We start from the raw sequence: 15,992 nt of genomic DNA, 5'->3' as shown, positions 1-15,992 counted from the left end.
ATACACCCATACACGAGCACGCATGCATGCCTGCGCGAAGAATAAATTAGATGAACAAATATGTTTACATAAATATGTAATTATGATCTTTAAAAAATTATCTATTGCTAAAAAAAAAAAAGAAAAGAAACCGCAGGCAGGTTTGTTTGCAGTTTGCTGGTTCGCGGGACCAGGATTAGAACCTGGTTCACGGGTTCGAATCCCGACCATTCTAACCGAAGTTAGCATAGCGCATTGAACGTTTGTACGTGTAGGTGATCTGCTACCAAAATTTAGATCCCATAGGACTTTCAAGTGACGTATATTAATTCAGAGCTGCTCGCCGATGCGTGTTGCCATTCCGCCTTTGGTAGGTTGGATATGAAAACAACTCCCATTTTATTTCTCGCGGTAGTTTTATTCGTATTAGAAATTAAAGGCTTACTACACGTCATCCGTTTTACTTATCTGAAAATAAATGGCACAGTGAATCTCAGTGTGCAGACTCGGCGTGTTCGGTGCCCGACTGTGGTGTATCACACCGAAGGTCCCTCCGAACATGTTCAGCGAACGATCGCGCTGCAGAACCTGCAGGAACCCTAGGTTTCGTCTCCTCTCTCATTCATTTCAATCTGGATGAGCATTGTGCCGGCTTGCGGTTGTGTATCAGTAATGCGCAGTGAGCGTCAAAGTCGCCAGGTTAGCAGCGGTACCACTGCACTGGCTAAATTTCTCGTTTATTGTGGAAACATTCTTCTCCCATTTGGGACTGACCAACGTTCCGCTGTATAAACAAACACTCGACAGCTCTATTTTCCTCGTGCAGATTCATCCTTTGAACGGACCCGTGGAAGGGGGTACCCTGGTGACCATTGAAGGCAGCAATCTGGGAACGAGCGAAGAAGAGATCCGCGACAAGATTCTCATCGGAGGCGTCCCTTGCGTCCCCGTTGAATACAGCGTCTCCGTCAGGTAAATTCACTCCCAGAGACGGCCATACGTATAGCGCGATGTGAGCCTGTTTTTATTAATTTTTTTTTCTGTCAACCAAACTTTGTTTAATTCTGTAACAGCCGTGACCAGCTGTTTGCAAAGGTTGTTCACACCGCGGCTAGGTGGCGCGAGCCATCGTTCGAATATAAGGATTCAAAAGGTATTCGTTCATATATACATTCAGACATCTTCCAAACTGCGTTAGTTTTATTTTATTACCATAAGTATGCCGGGGTCACATGCTACCGATTTCGCCCACAAGGCGGCAGTACGCGCCCTCAAATCTGACTGCACGTATGGAGTGTCAACAGGGGAAATGTTTGTAATCGATATGAGAATGGTGTCCCTGCATGATGTCTAAAGAATATCGAATTTGAAAGAATCTCTGGATATGCTAACAAACATCGTCTCGGTACAAAAGTGTGAGTTGCTTCTTCACCACAGACGTTAGTGGTTATATCAGCTTGCTTAACGCATACTACTAATTTATCGTCAATTAAACGTGTTAACTGAGAGGCGGGAGCTAGCTCCGAAGAAATTCTATGTAAAGTTATTTTGATATACTGTTTATCACGAAGGCTATTAGGATAATATCACGGAAATAATTTTCGCAACTTAATTAAAAAGACAATGAAACTTGACGCACTCCTAGATGCACTAGGGTCACTGGAGGATGCAAAAATTCGCTGAAAAAAACAACAAAAAAACAAAAACAAGCAAGGCAAGATGATCTACTTAATCCATGGCTTTCCAAGTTCACTAACGGTTACGCGTAAACTAATGTGACGCCAGAGAAGTTCTTCATTTTCTTCTAACGGGGCACTAAAGACTAAGTTAATTCGCTAGAAAAAAAAAAGTATTTTTGTCCTTCGTTCGCTGTCAGCACGTACGGCGAGCTACGAAGCGCTCAGGGCTCGGCCCCATCTAAGACGGATATCCCGAAAGAGCGTTCGAGAGACGAGGCCAGTCAGGACAGGGACCGACGAGCTCTCTCTTCAATTAACGCCGGAGGGCAACAAAATGATGTTCCCCCAAAAGTAAGACTACAGCTGCAACCTTTAGCCCGCGTCGCCGGGAGGGAGAAGTGCCAGCAACAAGAAGAGGCCATAGCGTGCGGGGTAGAGAGCCTCTAAACTTAGGAGTGGGAGCAATCGAAACCGCGGAGATCGTTTGCCACCGAACGGAGGTCGCCTCCTGCGTACATGGGTTGCAAGTACACATGCGTTGCGTTGTCGCGTGACGGGGAGGAAAGATGGCGGAGAGGCGGAAGCGCCTGTCCAATCACATTGGACATACAAGAACGGTCGGTACACATGTTGGAAGCATACATACGTACGAATCGAACATCTTTCTAATAGACCCTTTCCCATATTGTGGAAATGATGCGTAGATGATACGCGGCCGCAATAAGTTGGTTACGTCGTTCTCCGCCGCGAAGCCGGTGATTGGGTCTGAGTCCGCGCCGAGCACAGGCGGGGCGCGGAGTCAGACCGTGGGGAATTCGTTTTTCCGAGTTCACAGTGCCCGACCAATTAATGGCGGCCGCACTTCAATCTATGCACCCTTTCGAAATTTTGAAAGAGGGTTGTATTTGGTCACCGTGGCCTGCAATCCGACACTGCGTCTTCTGTGTAACGTGTGAACGGTTCTGACTGCGGGTTTTGTACCGAATTTCCTGTGCCACGAGGAAGGCTTACCAGTGGATGCAGATTGAGCACGAGGGTCGCGTCGGCGCTCGGGGGGGACTCGGCGTTTTATTTTTTATTGACGCTGACGCTGAATCCGTGCCAAACCTTGCCCTACGGTGGTGTTCAGCGAAGCGGCAAAATTCAGCACTATAAGGTTTGCTTATGCGCGAAATGTCGGTTGAAGAAGACCGAAGTTTCGTCACCGCCTTGCAGGTAGAGTGTCGCAAGCATGGCCCATAAGCCACCGCGTGACCCTCAGCCGAGCTCGTTGGAAGCACTCTTCAATCTAGGCGCACTAGCGTGCTTGGGGGGGGGGGGGGGGGGGGGGGGGGCAGATGGGGGAGCCTTGTTTCTACTTCCATTATCTAATTTCCTCCTAAATGGATCGTCTCTGACCCGATGGAGAAGCAACCAGCGAACAGCCCGTCGAGATGGAAGGTACCTAAATACAAACACGGACGTCACAACAGACGAGAAAGATGAAGAAAAAAGAATACAGGGAGGCAAGAACAAAATGAAGATTCGTCTCCCGGTGATTCGATTAGGCTTCATCTTAGACACATCAGTGGTTCTTGGGCCAGCGTCTCGCGACACGAGTCGCCCCCGGGTCGCGGTGCTCTCAAAGTATCTGGGCGTTTTTCTTTGTATCTTGCTGCGGTATATGATCTCGGGTGCACTTCTCCCGGACACTGTTGCGCTGTGCCCTGTGTTTGTGACTGTAAACAAAGCTTAATCTTATATTTCTTTTTTCTTTCTTGAATGTCTGGTTGTTTTGAGAATGAAAAAATTGAGGTGGAAACTGTCTTGGTTAGGCTGGTGATCGGGGTTAGAGCGAAAGGGACTTCAAAAAAGGTTGGGAATGACGTCTGCGATCGTAAAGATTACTTAGTGTCTGATGGCGGAAATCGAGTAGAAGAGAAGAGGGAAGGGTATGGTAAAAAGCACTATATGAGCTGCAACACATTGCTCGTACGCCTACTACTGTTTTTTTCTTTATATTTGTTTGATGGGTTTTTCCATCCAGGGGTCAGAGATAAAGGCGTGAAGCCTGACAAAGTCTTTGTCCCCCCCCCCCCCCCCCCCCCCCAACGGTTCCACAGTCAACAGTGCAATGAAAAGATTCAGCAAAAATAAAAATAAAACATAAAAAAGAAGGCACAGTGGAACAGTTAGTTCAACATTCAACAGTGTGAAGGATACATTCAGTAAAATGACAAATGAAATAAAAGGGCACAATAAAACAACTAGCAAAATCGCATGTTACACAACAAGCATGATTCATAGCGTGTAACAAATGTAACCTAAATATGGCAGAGAACCGCCATTTCTGTAATGTGGACATAAAAATAGAAAAAAAAAAGTATCATTTGAGAAAACGAGAAGGATACAGTATAAGATAGGACTGATGGCCGCCATTAACTTTAGCAATGAAGAATGATCGAATATATATCTAAAGACACATCTGTAGTGAACTATAAGTTCACAATTAAAGTAACTTAGCATATATTACACAACCGAGAAGTTGATACCACTGCCCAGTAGAAAGTTTGGCACTGTTTCTTGAAAGCGTAAAATATTTTAATCTTGTTTGTTTGAAGGTTTTAGCGCTACGTACTATTTCAGCATAAATAAATACGTGTCCGGTAGTATTAAAGACGTACACTTAGCAAAATCCTCTCGTCCTAGTTTTGTACTTTGTTATATATATCAAGTCTCACACGAAGATTAAGCACAACCGATGGAATCAACCAGGTGGCTCAAAAGATGCGATGTTAAAACTTTCGTTGTTTGTACACCTGGTTTAACATCGGCTAGTTCAATCGAGTCAAGAAAGTGCAGCATAACCTTACACTTTTATTTTGTGTGTATATGTTTGCGTCTTCTAGTCTTTGCCGGTAATGACTTTACGCACTTCTTTACTTTCCCTCCTACATGCACTGCGCAAGGACGTAGTATGCCAGTATATTTCGTGTTATACGCATATTTGTGCACCACATGTGCCAAGTTAGCTTTGGTAACGCTGGACGAGATGACGCACTTCTCTTGTTCTTTAGGGAGCTTTTGATTTTTAAAATATTTTGGTCGTAATAATCATTGGGAGGCATCGGCAAGTTTGCGTACGAGTCGCTAAAACAATGTGAATCGTTTCTTCTTTTTTTTTTGTTGCTTTTAACTAAGTTTCTGTATATTGTGGATTTATTTTAAATTTATACTGTTCACATGGTATATCTTATGACAACATAACAATCACTAGATGAAAAAAAAACAAAAAACATATGAGCAAAGTATTCATACCGAAGCAAAGTAACTCAATGCATTCACTGCTAGAAAAAAAACATATAAGCAATTAATTAGCCGTCAGTTACTATTAGATTTATTATGTATCTATACTTCGTTCAAAAATCCTAAACTCAATAAGAAAAAAAAAAAAGGTGGTGGACTTTTTTTTTTCAGAACGCAGAACTTTGATTATAATTAATCAACTATAAACCAATCTTTCAGTGTCTAGACGCATAGGGTCTTACTGCAATTTTGATCCGATGCCATCTTCATCTTCGTCACAACTCCTAACCAAACTCCCAGTGAAACCTTCAAAGCTAACCACATTACCGAACCCGTGCGCACCGACGTTAATTCAATATTCGCCACACAATTCCGACATTCTAGCGGCACACCAATCTCATCATCCGGACACACACACACCCACATACACACATGCACATACACGCACACACACACGACCAGACGTTAGAAGACTAAAATAAAATTTCACGGAAAAAGAAAGTGGCAGTTTAATATCTCAAATGCCAAAAAAAAAAAAAAATACACAGACACACATCTTTAAAAAAATGGTGGTAGAGGTTTAACGTTCAAAAATCCGCCATACGTCTAACGTCAAATGAATTGATCTAACATCTACCCGCGTGCGGCGACGGTGGCAAAGCCGCTGCCCGTCGTTTCGATTTAGAATTCTTACGGCTTATAAAATTCGCATGTTCCCCTTCCGAAGCCGCGGTTCGTTTCTCCCACCCCGTTCGCCGGTCTGGGTCCACATGACGAACGACCTGTCCAACTTCATCAAATCCGGCGACTTGCGCATGCGCAATAGCGAGCCATCGCTGCGCGCTCCTTATTATTTATGCGGCCGTGACGAAACAAAGCAGCGCGCCGCGCTGCCAGCAGCCGCCGAGCGCAATAAATAATGAAGCATTTGCCATCTCCGCGCGAAAACACACCGGAGTCAGTTTTACGGTGTCGTGTACTTTTTGAACGAACTGAAAGGGTTTCTGACATTAAAAGTGTAAAAATGATTGCGCGTGTGGGTGTCATTCTTTTCTTTTTCTTTTTTGCAGAGTGGTCTGCCGAACGCAGCCAAGCCCGCACGGCGCTCAAGCCACGTACGTCGTGATCGGTAATCGAGCGGGCATCACCAAGGCGCAGGAAAAGTTTCACTACAAGGTAATTGATTGATTGGCGGCTCGCCTTTACGGTGTATTATTGGCGCAGTTTGCGCGGGACAAATCCCCTTTTGAATGAAAGGTTCGCGCGTTGACACCCTGCCCGGTTGTACGCGGTCTCGTGCGGTAGATTGTTTTGGCTGACCGCATAAATCATTCATACCCAAGTCCTCTGCATTCCCAGAAACCAAAGCCATGTCTACTTTTAAAAATAATTCTCTCGCAATTTTGTTTTTTTTTTTAGTTAGAACGTTTGCAAAAATAACTATACTGAAAAACATATTACCATCGTCGTTTTGTGCACGGATGATTTTGGTGGGTCGCCGTCTTGATCGATGAACCTGTAACGTAAGATTAGCCTGATATTTGACAGGGTTTTGAGGTGTAAGAATAATTAATTAGATTAAATCAACTAGATGGAAAGTTTTTTTTTAATTTTTTTTTTGCAAAATAAGTTTTGTATTTTGTGTCAGCCACAATTTAATTGTCGCGCATATCTAGAGCTCTTGGAAGTGTCTAAGGCTTGTTCTTGTCTGTCTTTTACAATGCAGTGAAAATTCCTGTTTAAGCAGCCTAGATTCGCATAAATGTGGTTTTGTATCTCGAGCCATCGTTGTTTGCTGTCGTTTAGCCATAACTGCATCACTTCTACCGAGTCGACATTAATTACAGTTTTTTATATACACATTTTATAATTCTGTAATGACTTGTAAGTAAAATTCACAATACGTCGCTTGCTTTATTTTTTTTTCTATACCCTCTATTTAAAATATCAACGCACTGATCACTTCCTTCTTCAGTGAGATCATACCATGGCGAGAAAATGTGCACCGCTGACTTCTGAGTGTTGGAAGCCTGCATCTTAAGTTTTTGCTCAATAACTTTATTACCTGAAATATCTCAAACTGGTCTCTCTTATTAATGAAAGAGTCTGAAAATACAAGATAAAAATCATTTTATTAACAATATTGACATTGGTTTCACATCGCTGGGGGAACGCAACCTTTTTACACCCTTGGCGAATAGTTCTCGCCGCGGTGCTAGGAACGCGAATCCCCGTTTCTATAAAATTCAGGCCGATCTCGTGATTTCGAGTGTAATGTTTTCACTAGCTTTGTGTGTTTATAATTACAAATTCGAGCGGTGCGCATACCAGTCCATGTCCATACCTCCAATTTGAGCGCGGCGATTGCTCGGAATTAGCGTCAACAATGTATGGAAACACGAGATTCGGCGACCTGACACCTTCAGGATTACGGCAGATTTCTGCACTAATGCGACACTTCTCTGCAGACCAGACGGACATTTTGGGTTTAATCTTGTGAAAAGGATTAAACCCCCACTAGCGACTTTGAGAGGATTAAGCGACGACACGGAACTGCGAATAAAAAGAGCAAAGAAAAAAAACGTGGGTAGCCCTTGGAGAGCTCTTTAGCTATCTGTCTCACACCGGTCTAGATTGTATTAAATGAAACAATAAAACAAAATGTGCGTTCTGTAGATACAAGAGGAAACATCGAGGGTTCTGTCTTTCAAAACTTGCATTATTCTCACTTTTGGTACAAGGTCATTGGGAGGTACAGAGACTTAATACGAGGCCATTGGAAGAATTGGGAGATGCACCGAAATAACTTGAACGGTAAAACAAAAAAAAACAAAAGAACCCAAATCTACATAAGGATGTGTCGCCTTCTTTTACCCCCACAAAACAATAGATTATTTTAGGCTCTTTCGAAATGATGCTGTTAGCTGGGAGGTTTGACCGCCATTGCACGCTTACGCGAATAGTAACTGGGCTCCGTTTTGCCTTGCATTGAAGTACAGCCAAGATTATGTGCTTTATTGTGAGTGGCAACTTCAGAAATCAGGACCACAAGTTAGAAGCGTTATGCGTCCGATTCAAGTCTCTCTGCCGATCAGAAAATAGTACATCGTCCCCTCCACAACATTGACTTCATGCAGAAGCGGAAGGAATAAAGTTTGATAGTTTTCGAGAGCTTTTTTTTTGTTTACTAAAGAAGATATGGAGGATAGCAAAACACGACAGTGACTTTGTTCCGTGACGTCTTCAGGCGGCCTAGGATGAGACAATTATTGCTTCCCCGACGTACGGTGTGGTTGAACGCGGCAATGCGACTTCACGGAGCACCACGTTTCGTGGGTTAATGAATGATGCTTTGAAAGTGTGATTTCAATAGGCATCCTTCATCTATTTATTCTGTAGGAAACAAACGGAATGTGGTGAAGTAACTTGGCTATGTTGATATCATTCCAATATATCATACGCTGCGTCCCGTTTTAACGGTGTTGGCTGCATAATGTCTTTTAAGGCTTATTGGCCACAATAAGCCTTACCATTCGAGCTGCCTCGCTCATTTGAAAGATTAGGATAATACAAGCGCTATATTCTCACGTCATTGCACAGACACACGCACGCACGCACACGCACGCACACACACACACACGCACACACACACAGTTTTGCAGTCGCCCCGCCAATAGAATACATTAAGGATATATGCGTCCCTGTACTTCTTAATATTTGCAAGATAAAATGTTTTAGTAGTCGCCCATAACGGTGGCTGTGGACGACAGTAAACAAGAAAGGTGTATGCATTGAAAAAATAAAACTTAGACAAGAGGGCTGAAGCTCACCCTTTTCTACCTTGCCAAGCTTTGAGGGGCTGGAGGCAGCGTGTCAAGAACAATAAGCATTCCCGCTGGACTCGCCGAGCCCTTTGAACTTTGAATACCCTTTGATGCTGGACTCTTTAGGCGTCTTTATTCTTTACAGCCTCGCATTATTAAAATGGAAAATTGTTTGAAATGTAATGATTGCAACACAGAGCGAGCCTGCATTATTTTTATTGTGGAAAGTAAGCCCTCTGGTAATGACAACTGAAATGTTCCTCCCAATCGAGGTTCTTTCAAAACTTTTCTTGGCAATCACACATCCGCGGCAATCAACCGTCGTTCTTGCTTTTTCTTTTTGTGTGCGCGCGTCTTTTTGTCTTTTTGATGTTTTCACCTCGCCTAAAGCTTGTTTCAGCGCGAGTGTGCCCGAAGTGTGTACACAGAACGTTCCCGGCGCAGCGTGCTCGTTCGCTACCGTTCTCTCGCGAGGGTAATTCCATTTGCTGCGAAACGAAATCAAATTCCCGACGTCCAGCTGATGCGCGAGGGATTTGCATGTTTCAAATTTCGATCGTTCCTCTTTTCCTTTTTTTTTTTTGCTCTTCCTCGCACCATCTTCAGCTTTTTCTTTTCCCTCTGTCTCTCTGGCTTCCGCTATCTCCTGCCTTCCCCCTTCTTGCGGCATCCTCTCTCAGAGTCCACTCGTGCGCCATAAAACCAATTTCGAGAAACGAAAACCGCATGGGGCTTTATTTCTCGCGTTTGTCTTTTTGAGTGCCTCGGGGATGTAATACTCGTTTTGGCTTGGCGGTCATCGCCGAAAGTAGCGAGTGGAATTCCCTCGTGACGAAGAGATTACGCTTAAAATAATTTGAATAATTTTTACTCAACGCTGTCGTCCAATTTCGAGCCCATACATTGATTTCCGAATGCCGCCAGCGGTTCTCGGCATTTTGTTTTTGGTTGAAAACGTATTTGTCGAAAGGGATTAACGCCTTTCTGACGAGACGTAGTATTAATCGGTAATTGTAATTGCTTTTTAATGAATGCTACATGATTGCTCTATTATTAGCTTTAAATATGGCACTTAATGCACATTGAAAATTTTTCTCGTAAACGCGCTTTCAGTTGAGGAGTGTTTCAGGAATTATATATATTTTTTTTAATTCTGAGAAGTTCTTGCCGAGTTGTTGTTTATAAAACTTGTCAAACTAAATATTCGCATGTTGCTGCTTTGTATGTGCACTTATGAAGTAGAAGCGCCGTGGCTCCAAGCGGAGTGATTTTTATGAGAACGTTTTGTATGTGCAATAAGCAAGCAACAAGCGTGACTACGTGTGCGACCAAAACACTTGTCGCATAGTTTTTCAAATTACACTCCGCGTACTTTTACAAATTAAAATCTTAGCTCCTGAGGGGCAGGTCCCTTGGCAATGTCAGGATTTGGTTCCATAGAGCGCTCTATGGAACGAAATCCTGACATTGCCAAGTGACCTGCCCCTCACGCGATAAGGTTTTAATTTGGTCCGGGCTCCTAGCTTTGAGACGTGGATTTCTAGCGCGAATGCTCGTTCTGCGGAAGAACGCTTCAAAGCAACGACCTTGAGCTCTCCCGCTTGTGGCGTTGGCTGCAGTCTCAGCTTAAAGGTGAGCGGAGTGCAGTGGCCCCAGTGCAGACTTGATCCCGATTTCTTCTATTGCCTGTTTGAGAACGTCAGGTACGAGCACACAATAGATTAGGCACTCTAAGTAGATAATTTTCAAAGTCCCCCTACCTCTACGGGCGCGCGCTTCAGAGCATGCATCGAAGTGGCAGCGTGAGCTCGCGCGACAAATAGCGTGGCCTGAAAGAAACATCCACTAAAACTCTCTAAAAGCACACGCAATCGCTTTGAAAGAATGAAGTACAGGGACTGTACTTCGTTTCAGATGAAATTGAACCGCAGCCGATGCTACAAGCGCAATCAAGTAGCCCTGAAGAGTGTTTGCACTGCACGAGGGTGCGTGCCTGGTAGGGACGCTGAAAGCCCGGAGCTCGCACTTGTAGCTCCTGCTACGCTCACACGTAAAGTAAGACGGAGTATAGTACTTACGTGCTCATTCCAAGCTCTTTTAAACCTGCATTTGAGGTAACGGTGGATTTCACTCTCATTATCAGTTTCCTTTCTTCAGTTCAATTTTGTTCTCACGGAAGCCGCTATTTGCAAGACATTTGATGTCTCATTGAGACGGGAAGTGAGATTATTCAAACTTTTCAACCTGGTACCTTGAACATGTTCTGCAACTTCTCGGAACAATAATTGGTTGGGAAATACGAACTGAAAATTTAGTGAAGAGTGAAGGCGGCGATAGCTTCCGGTATGAACTGAACCCCCCGAAGAGGGTGAGCAGAGACGGGACTATCCAAGTATCGTATTCGTTGCTTTCTCGGATACGGCGTTCCGATTGCCGGGACATCCCTGAGACTGCAATCAGGGGTAAGTTCTCATTGCTGAAATTTTACTTCTTCAGATTAACTTTCCAGCTTTGTTCTTTCGGTATATCAATGGTAAACGCGAGGATGAGAGGATGCCTCAACTTGGGCCCTTGGGTTTGTGGAGTTTTGATTGCTTGCTTGTCAAAAAGATGTACATTGATTTCTCGTTTCAGTGGCAAAACAGTGGCAGACGACAAGAAATTCAAAGATGCTGAACCTTAACTTTGCTGTTTGCTTTATGTATTGTCAGTATTTATTTATATTTTATGACGAAGTTAAGAAATAAGGACAGAGAGGAAGAGAGAGGGAATCAAAGATAACTAAGAAAACGGGGAACAATTAGACATTGGTTTGTGCCGAGGTTTGTAACCTACTTTCAAGCTAGATTCTTTGGATGTAACATAAAATAACGTTCTGAGATCAAACAAAAACATCAACAACAACAAAAAGGTCCTGGTGTTCTCAGACTTTCTCTGTAGTATGCGTAGTGCCACGTTTTGTCATCTGTCACTTTTGATAGCCCCAAACACAATGCATAAAATGAAGCATAGACATCTAATTAATCGTTTTAAAAGAAAGTAACCGTTAATAAAAACTCGTGAATGCGAACGATACTCTAGAAAACGAAGTACAATTCATGTGAGCTCTTCACTCCATAAAGTTTTTTCTGGTGACGTACTTATGCACTGAAATTTGCTTTCATGCACGGAGCCTGTGCCTTCTAGTGTGTTTAGCTCACTCGAGTTCGCTTGCTTTGGAGGATCAAGTCCACCTGCTGGGGTAGTCGGCGATATAAAAGTGCATCCATTGTTGCTTCCGTTTTATACGCACTGGTCTTTATTCCGGGTTGGGTAGAGTAGGCGCTCGAGTCGTCTGCTCGTCTGGCACCAAAGGGGCATGTCCATAGAAAAACTACGACGAAAACATGGATTAATGTATAAAAAAACAAAAACGTATGTTAATTATATGTAGGGTTCTGCGTTTTCGGTTTTTATTCGTTCAAAATTCGGCGTACTTTTTTCGGTGTTTATTTTAAAATTTAATTTTCGGTTTTTTTCGGTGTATACTTATTCCCCAAAAATTTTACCAGTCTTTTTCGGTGAAATGAAAGGAACACCATCGGACACCGAATCAGATGATCCTTGTAGCTGTGATATTTGTGATCACTGAAAAAATAACGGCACATATATATACGTGGTCTTCGCTACAACTTCCATCAGGACACACCTCAGAATCGTAGAATTCGCGGACGTAATCTTCAGCGTGCTTCTTTTCCTTCCCATTCTGACGACATGACCGTCTGAGGTGATGACCGTACAAAAACCAACGGAATGGCAAAAAAAAATTATTGTATTTATGTTTTTAATTACAGGGAACTTTGAGAGAGGGTGTTAAGAAAGGCTTCAAAGGCTTTCCTCGATGTCCTCTGAAGTGCATGAAGCTAAAAACCTTACAACAGCCCACATCCGAACTTTTTTTAGGACGAACTTGACACACAAAGCCTGACCACAGAAAGGACACAGATGTCCCGCGAAGGCCGATTCAAGACCTCTTTTGTTGCATGTTGAACCTTGGAAGAGGGCAATCGCGAAGACGTCACACAGTGTCGAACCTCACACAGTGTCGAGCCCCCCTCTCTCTATACCCCTCCCCCACCCACCTCGACGCGGCCGTAAAAACGGACCTTTTTTGGTTAAAACCGAATTTTAGAAAACGAATTAGACATACTGTTATCGGTTTTTATGTATTTAAACCAAAAACGCTGAACCTACAAACTGACCTTTTTCGGTTAAAACCGAATTTCCGAAAATGGATTCGGCGTACTTTTATCGGTTTTTATCGGTTTAAACCGAAAACTCCGAACCCTAATTATATGATTGTGTTTCTGAGTTCTGTTGTCCTCGGAGCCACTCGCCATGCTTTTGTGTTTTGGCATAACCAAAACCGACTCGAAAGAAGAATCGTTCAAAATTGTTTACTTGCAGACTAATAGAGACTAAATAGCGGAAATGTGATCACCAGTATAGACATCCAGGACTTGCCTGAAGTGAATCGGTGTCTCGTGAAAGTGCCCTAAAGCCCCAAGGCAGTGAACAGGAGGTGCCTTAATCGGTTGCTAGTCAGCGCGACTGGTGGCTAAAATGGGCAACTTTGGGAAGGCCGAACCACCAAACGATGGGACGCGAGTGCTGCGTCAGAGTTCTGCACGGTATTCAGCCTTGAGCTCGAGATCGGGTCCAATTAATGCGACCGCGAGCAGTGACACAGGTGCAAAATTTACGCATGAGATGGTGCGACCTGTCGAACCAGAGTTCGTTGCCTGGTGGGTACAGAATTATCCCTGGGCCGGTTTGCTGGTGTATGCTGGTATCTCTTCCGGCTGGTAAACTAACCACAAGGGTAATTTTGAGGTCACGTGACAGGGTCCCCGAGGAGAAAGTACCTAACGTGACAACCGAATCCGTGTCTTTTCTTAAATATTATTCTCGCCAAACTTTACTTTTTACCATATATAAATTTTCACGTTGCTCCTTGAGTACGTGAGTAAGATTCATTTCCTTTATATTTCGAGCCTGTTCACCCTCCTTGTGCGTGCAAAATGGGACTCGAATATTCGAAACGAGGACGGACTCACTGCAGCCTTGTGCCTGGAACGCAGGTACCTTTAATTTCTTGCCCCCTTGAAGCCTGTCACGTGACCTCCAAACTCCTCTGGAGGCTATTTTAACCGCCGCGAGAGACACCCGCATTCACCGGCAAACCGGCCGATGAATAATTCTATACTAACTTGGCAACAAAATGTGGTCGGACTGGGGGCGCCATCTTATGCAAAATTTTGCAACTCTGAGGCCGCCTGCGGCTGCAATCATTGGATCCGATTGAGCAGCAAACCGGTCCAGTAGAGAAACACAAAGCGTCCCCCCCCCCCCCCCCCCCCCCCCCCCTCTGTCGGTGACGAAAACCGCAGAAACTTTCCGGAACGGCTTCCGGCGCTGCAGCCGCTAACTGCGGCCACCTAAACAGACGGGAATTCCCGAGGGAGGCAGCGCGGGGCCAGGGGTTCGGAAGGGATGGACGGCCACGTGGACAGGTATACGGGAGGAGCGCTTGATAAATGGCTCATTAATTGCTTCTGTCACGAGGAGAGAAAGGGGGGAAACTTGGGTCTTCTTTGTTGCCGGGAGCTGGGTAAAGCCGCTGGCCCAACTACGGTCGAACACTCGCGAGGCCTCCGAAGCTGGCAGGGGGAGGGAGGGGCAGGGAAGGCAGCATTTCATTTGTCTGCTGGGAACGAGGGCGAACGGGTCCTGGACGTCGGGGAGTGGGAGAGAGCAGAATGGAAGTTCCGAGGCTGGTGTGGCCGGAAGCCTTCGGTAATGAAAGTTGCGATGGCGTTGCCCGTGGCACCGCGGACGGAATGTACTGCGCTGGCTGTCTGCCACGTGCTTTGTCGTGAGCCCTCGAGGAGTGTCGACATTTGTTTGTTTGCTCCTTTTTGGTTTTATTAGAAGAGGTGCTTCTTTCTGTGTGTGTAAAAGGGGGGGGGGGGGGAGGAGGAAGGGCGCTTGTTTTTGACAGGTGGTTTCAATTTTGGAATGAATGTGGGGTCCTATGAGAGTGCGATCAATAAGTGTCGTGCGAAGCCGCAATTATTCTTTAGGTTTATGGTGTGCGCCTATCTTGTGGACAGCGTTCCTGATCGTTGAAACTATACTAATACCGAAACCGGGCTTAGAAGTATAATTTTCCTATTTTATTATGTTATTTTTGTAATCTGTTTTCATCTCCCTCGGAAACATTTTATAACTTGAAGTATTTTGTATAAAGGGATTCCTGTTTCGATTCAAAGAGTGTCCTTAAAGGGGTACTGAACTGAAATGTGTATTTCGCAAAATAAGTCCACAGAAGCGTTCAACAGAACGCTACGCACTCCAAAACATCACTCATACTACGATATGTCAAACTGATGGCAGTGTTTTTAAAAAAAGAAGGGCGCGATCAAGCGAAGTTTCTGACGTCATTCTCCTTCCGTAAAATTTGGGAATGAGAAGAAGCGGCCTCGCTTCTCTCCTCCTGGCTTCGGTTCACCAGCTCGACGGGACGTAGCGAGGAGGAGAGGGATTGACAATCGTGACGTGTCTTGTCTTGTCGGAATATAAGGCTATTTTTTAAATAAAAATATGTCGAGATAAATTTATTAGACTAAGCGTTGTCTTGCGAGAACCACCATGGGTTCTACAATTCCCACTTGAAACTGAAGACGTCGCCTCAAAAAGTCAACTAAGAGATTAAAAAAAAAGAAACGAGGTAAGATCTTTGTCAAATAAACAAATAAATAAAAATAATAATAATATGTGCAGTTTGGAGTCCGAAACTCTGACGCCAAAAAGGAAGAACTCGTCTTTTGTTATTTTTAATGCCTATACCAAACTCGTGAGGAACAGACTAAAACGATATTTTGTATGAATAATGATTAAATTATGTACGTGAAAGGTTCTCTTCTATAAAGAAGGGGTATTGCGGGGAGACTAATCGGAGTAGGTCAGTATAACTATAACCGGATATCGTAATAAAGCAAGAGACAACCCAGAAGTAAAATCAACAAATGGGCCGAGTTCTGATTTACAACTGAAAGTGTGAAGTTGACTTTAACTACAAGTTTCTAAGTCAGTGCCCAGTCTATCGGTTCCTTTTATTTTTTCTTGTTAAAGGCGTCGTTATTATTTTCATCTTTGCCATAGTAATTAGCCCAAACAGATACAA

General features: G+C 44.0%; 1 protein-coding gene across 1 annotated transcript in view; it reads left to right on the top strand.

Moving 5' to 3' along the window:
* LOC8035950 (plexin-B) overlaps window positions 1-15,992 on the top strand; it is a 147,484-nt gene that overhangs the window by 96,430 nt on the left and 35,062 nt on the right. Inside the window, exons 14-15 of the mRNA XM_042291226.1 lie at window positions 806-951; window positions 6,014-6,119. Of these exons, the coding sequence (XP_042147160.1) occupies window positions 806-951; window positions 6,014-6,119 (252 nt within the window). The remainder of the gene's footprint in view (window positions 1-805; window positions 952-6,013; window positions 6,120-15,992) is intronic.

The sequence above is a fragment of the Ixodes scapularis genome, unplaced genomic scaffold (genome assembly GCF_016920785.2).
Source record: "Ixodes scapularis isolate PalLabHiFi unplaced genomic scaffold, ASM1692078v2 PGA_scaffold2__306_contigs__length_199485367, whole genome shotgun sequence".
NCBI lineage: Eukaryota > Metazoa > Arthropoda > Arachnida > Ixodida > Ixodidae > Ixodes > Ixodes scapularis.
Note: the sequence above shows the minus strand (reverse complement) of the source record. Positions and strands in the feature narration are given on the sequence as shown.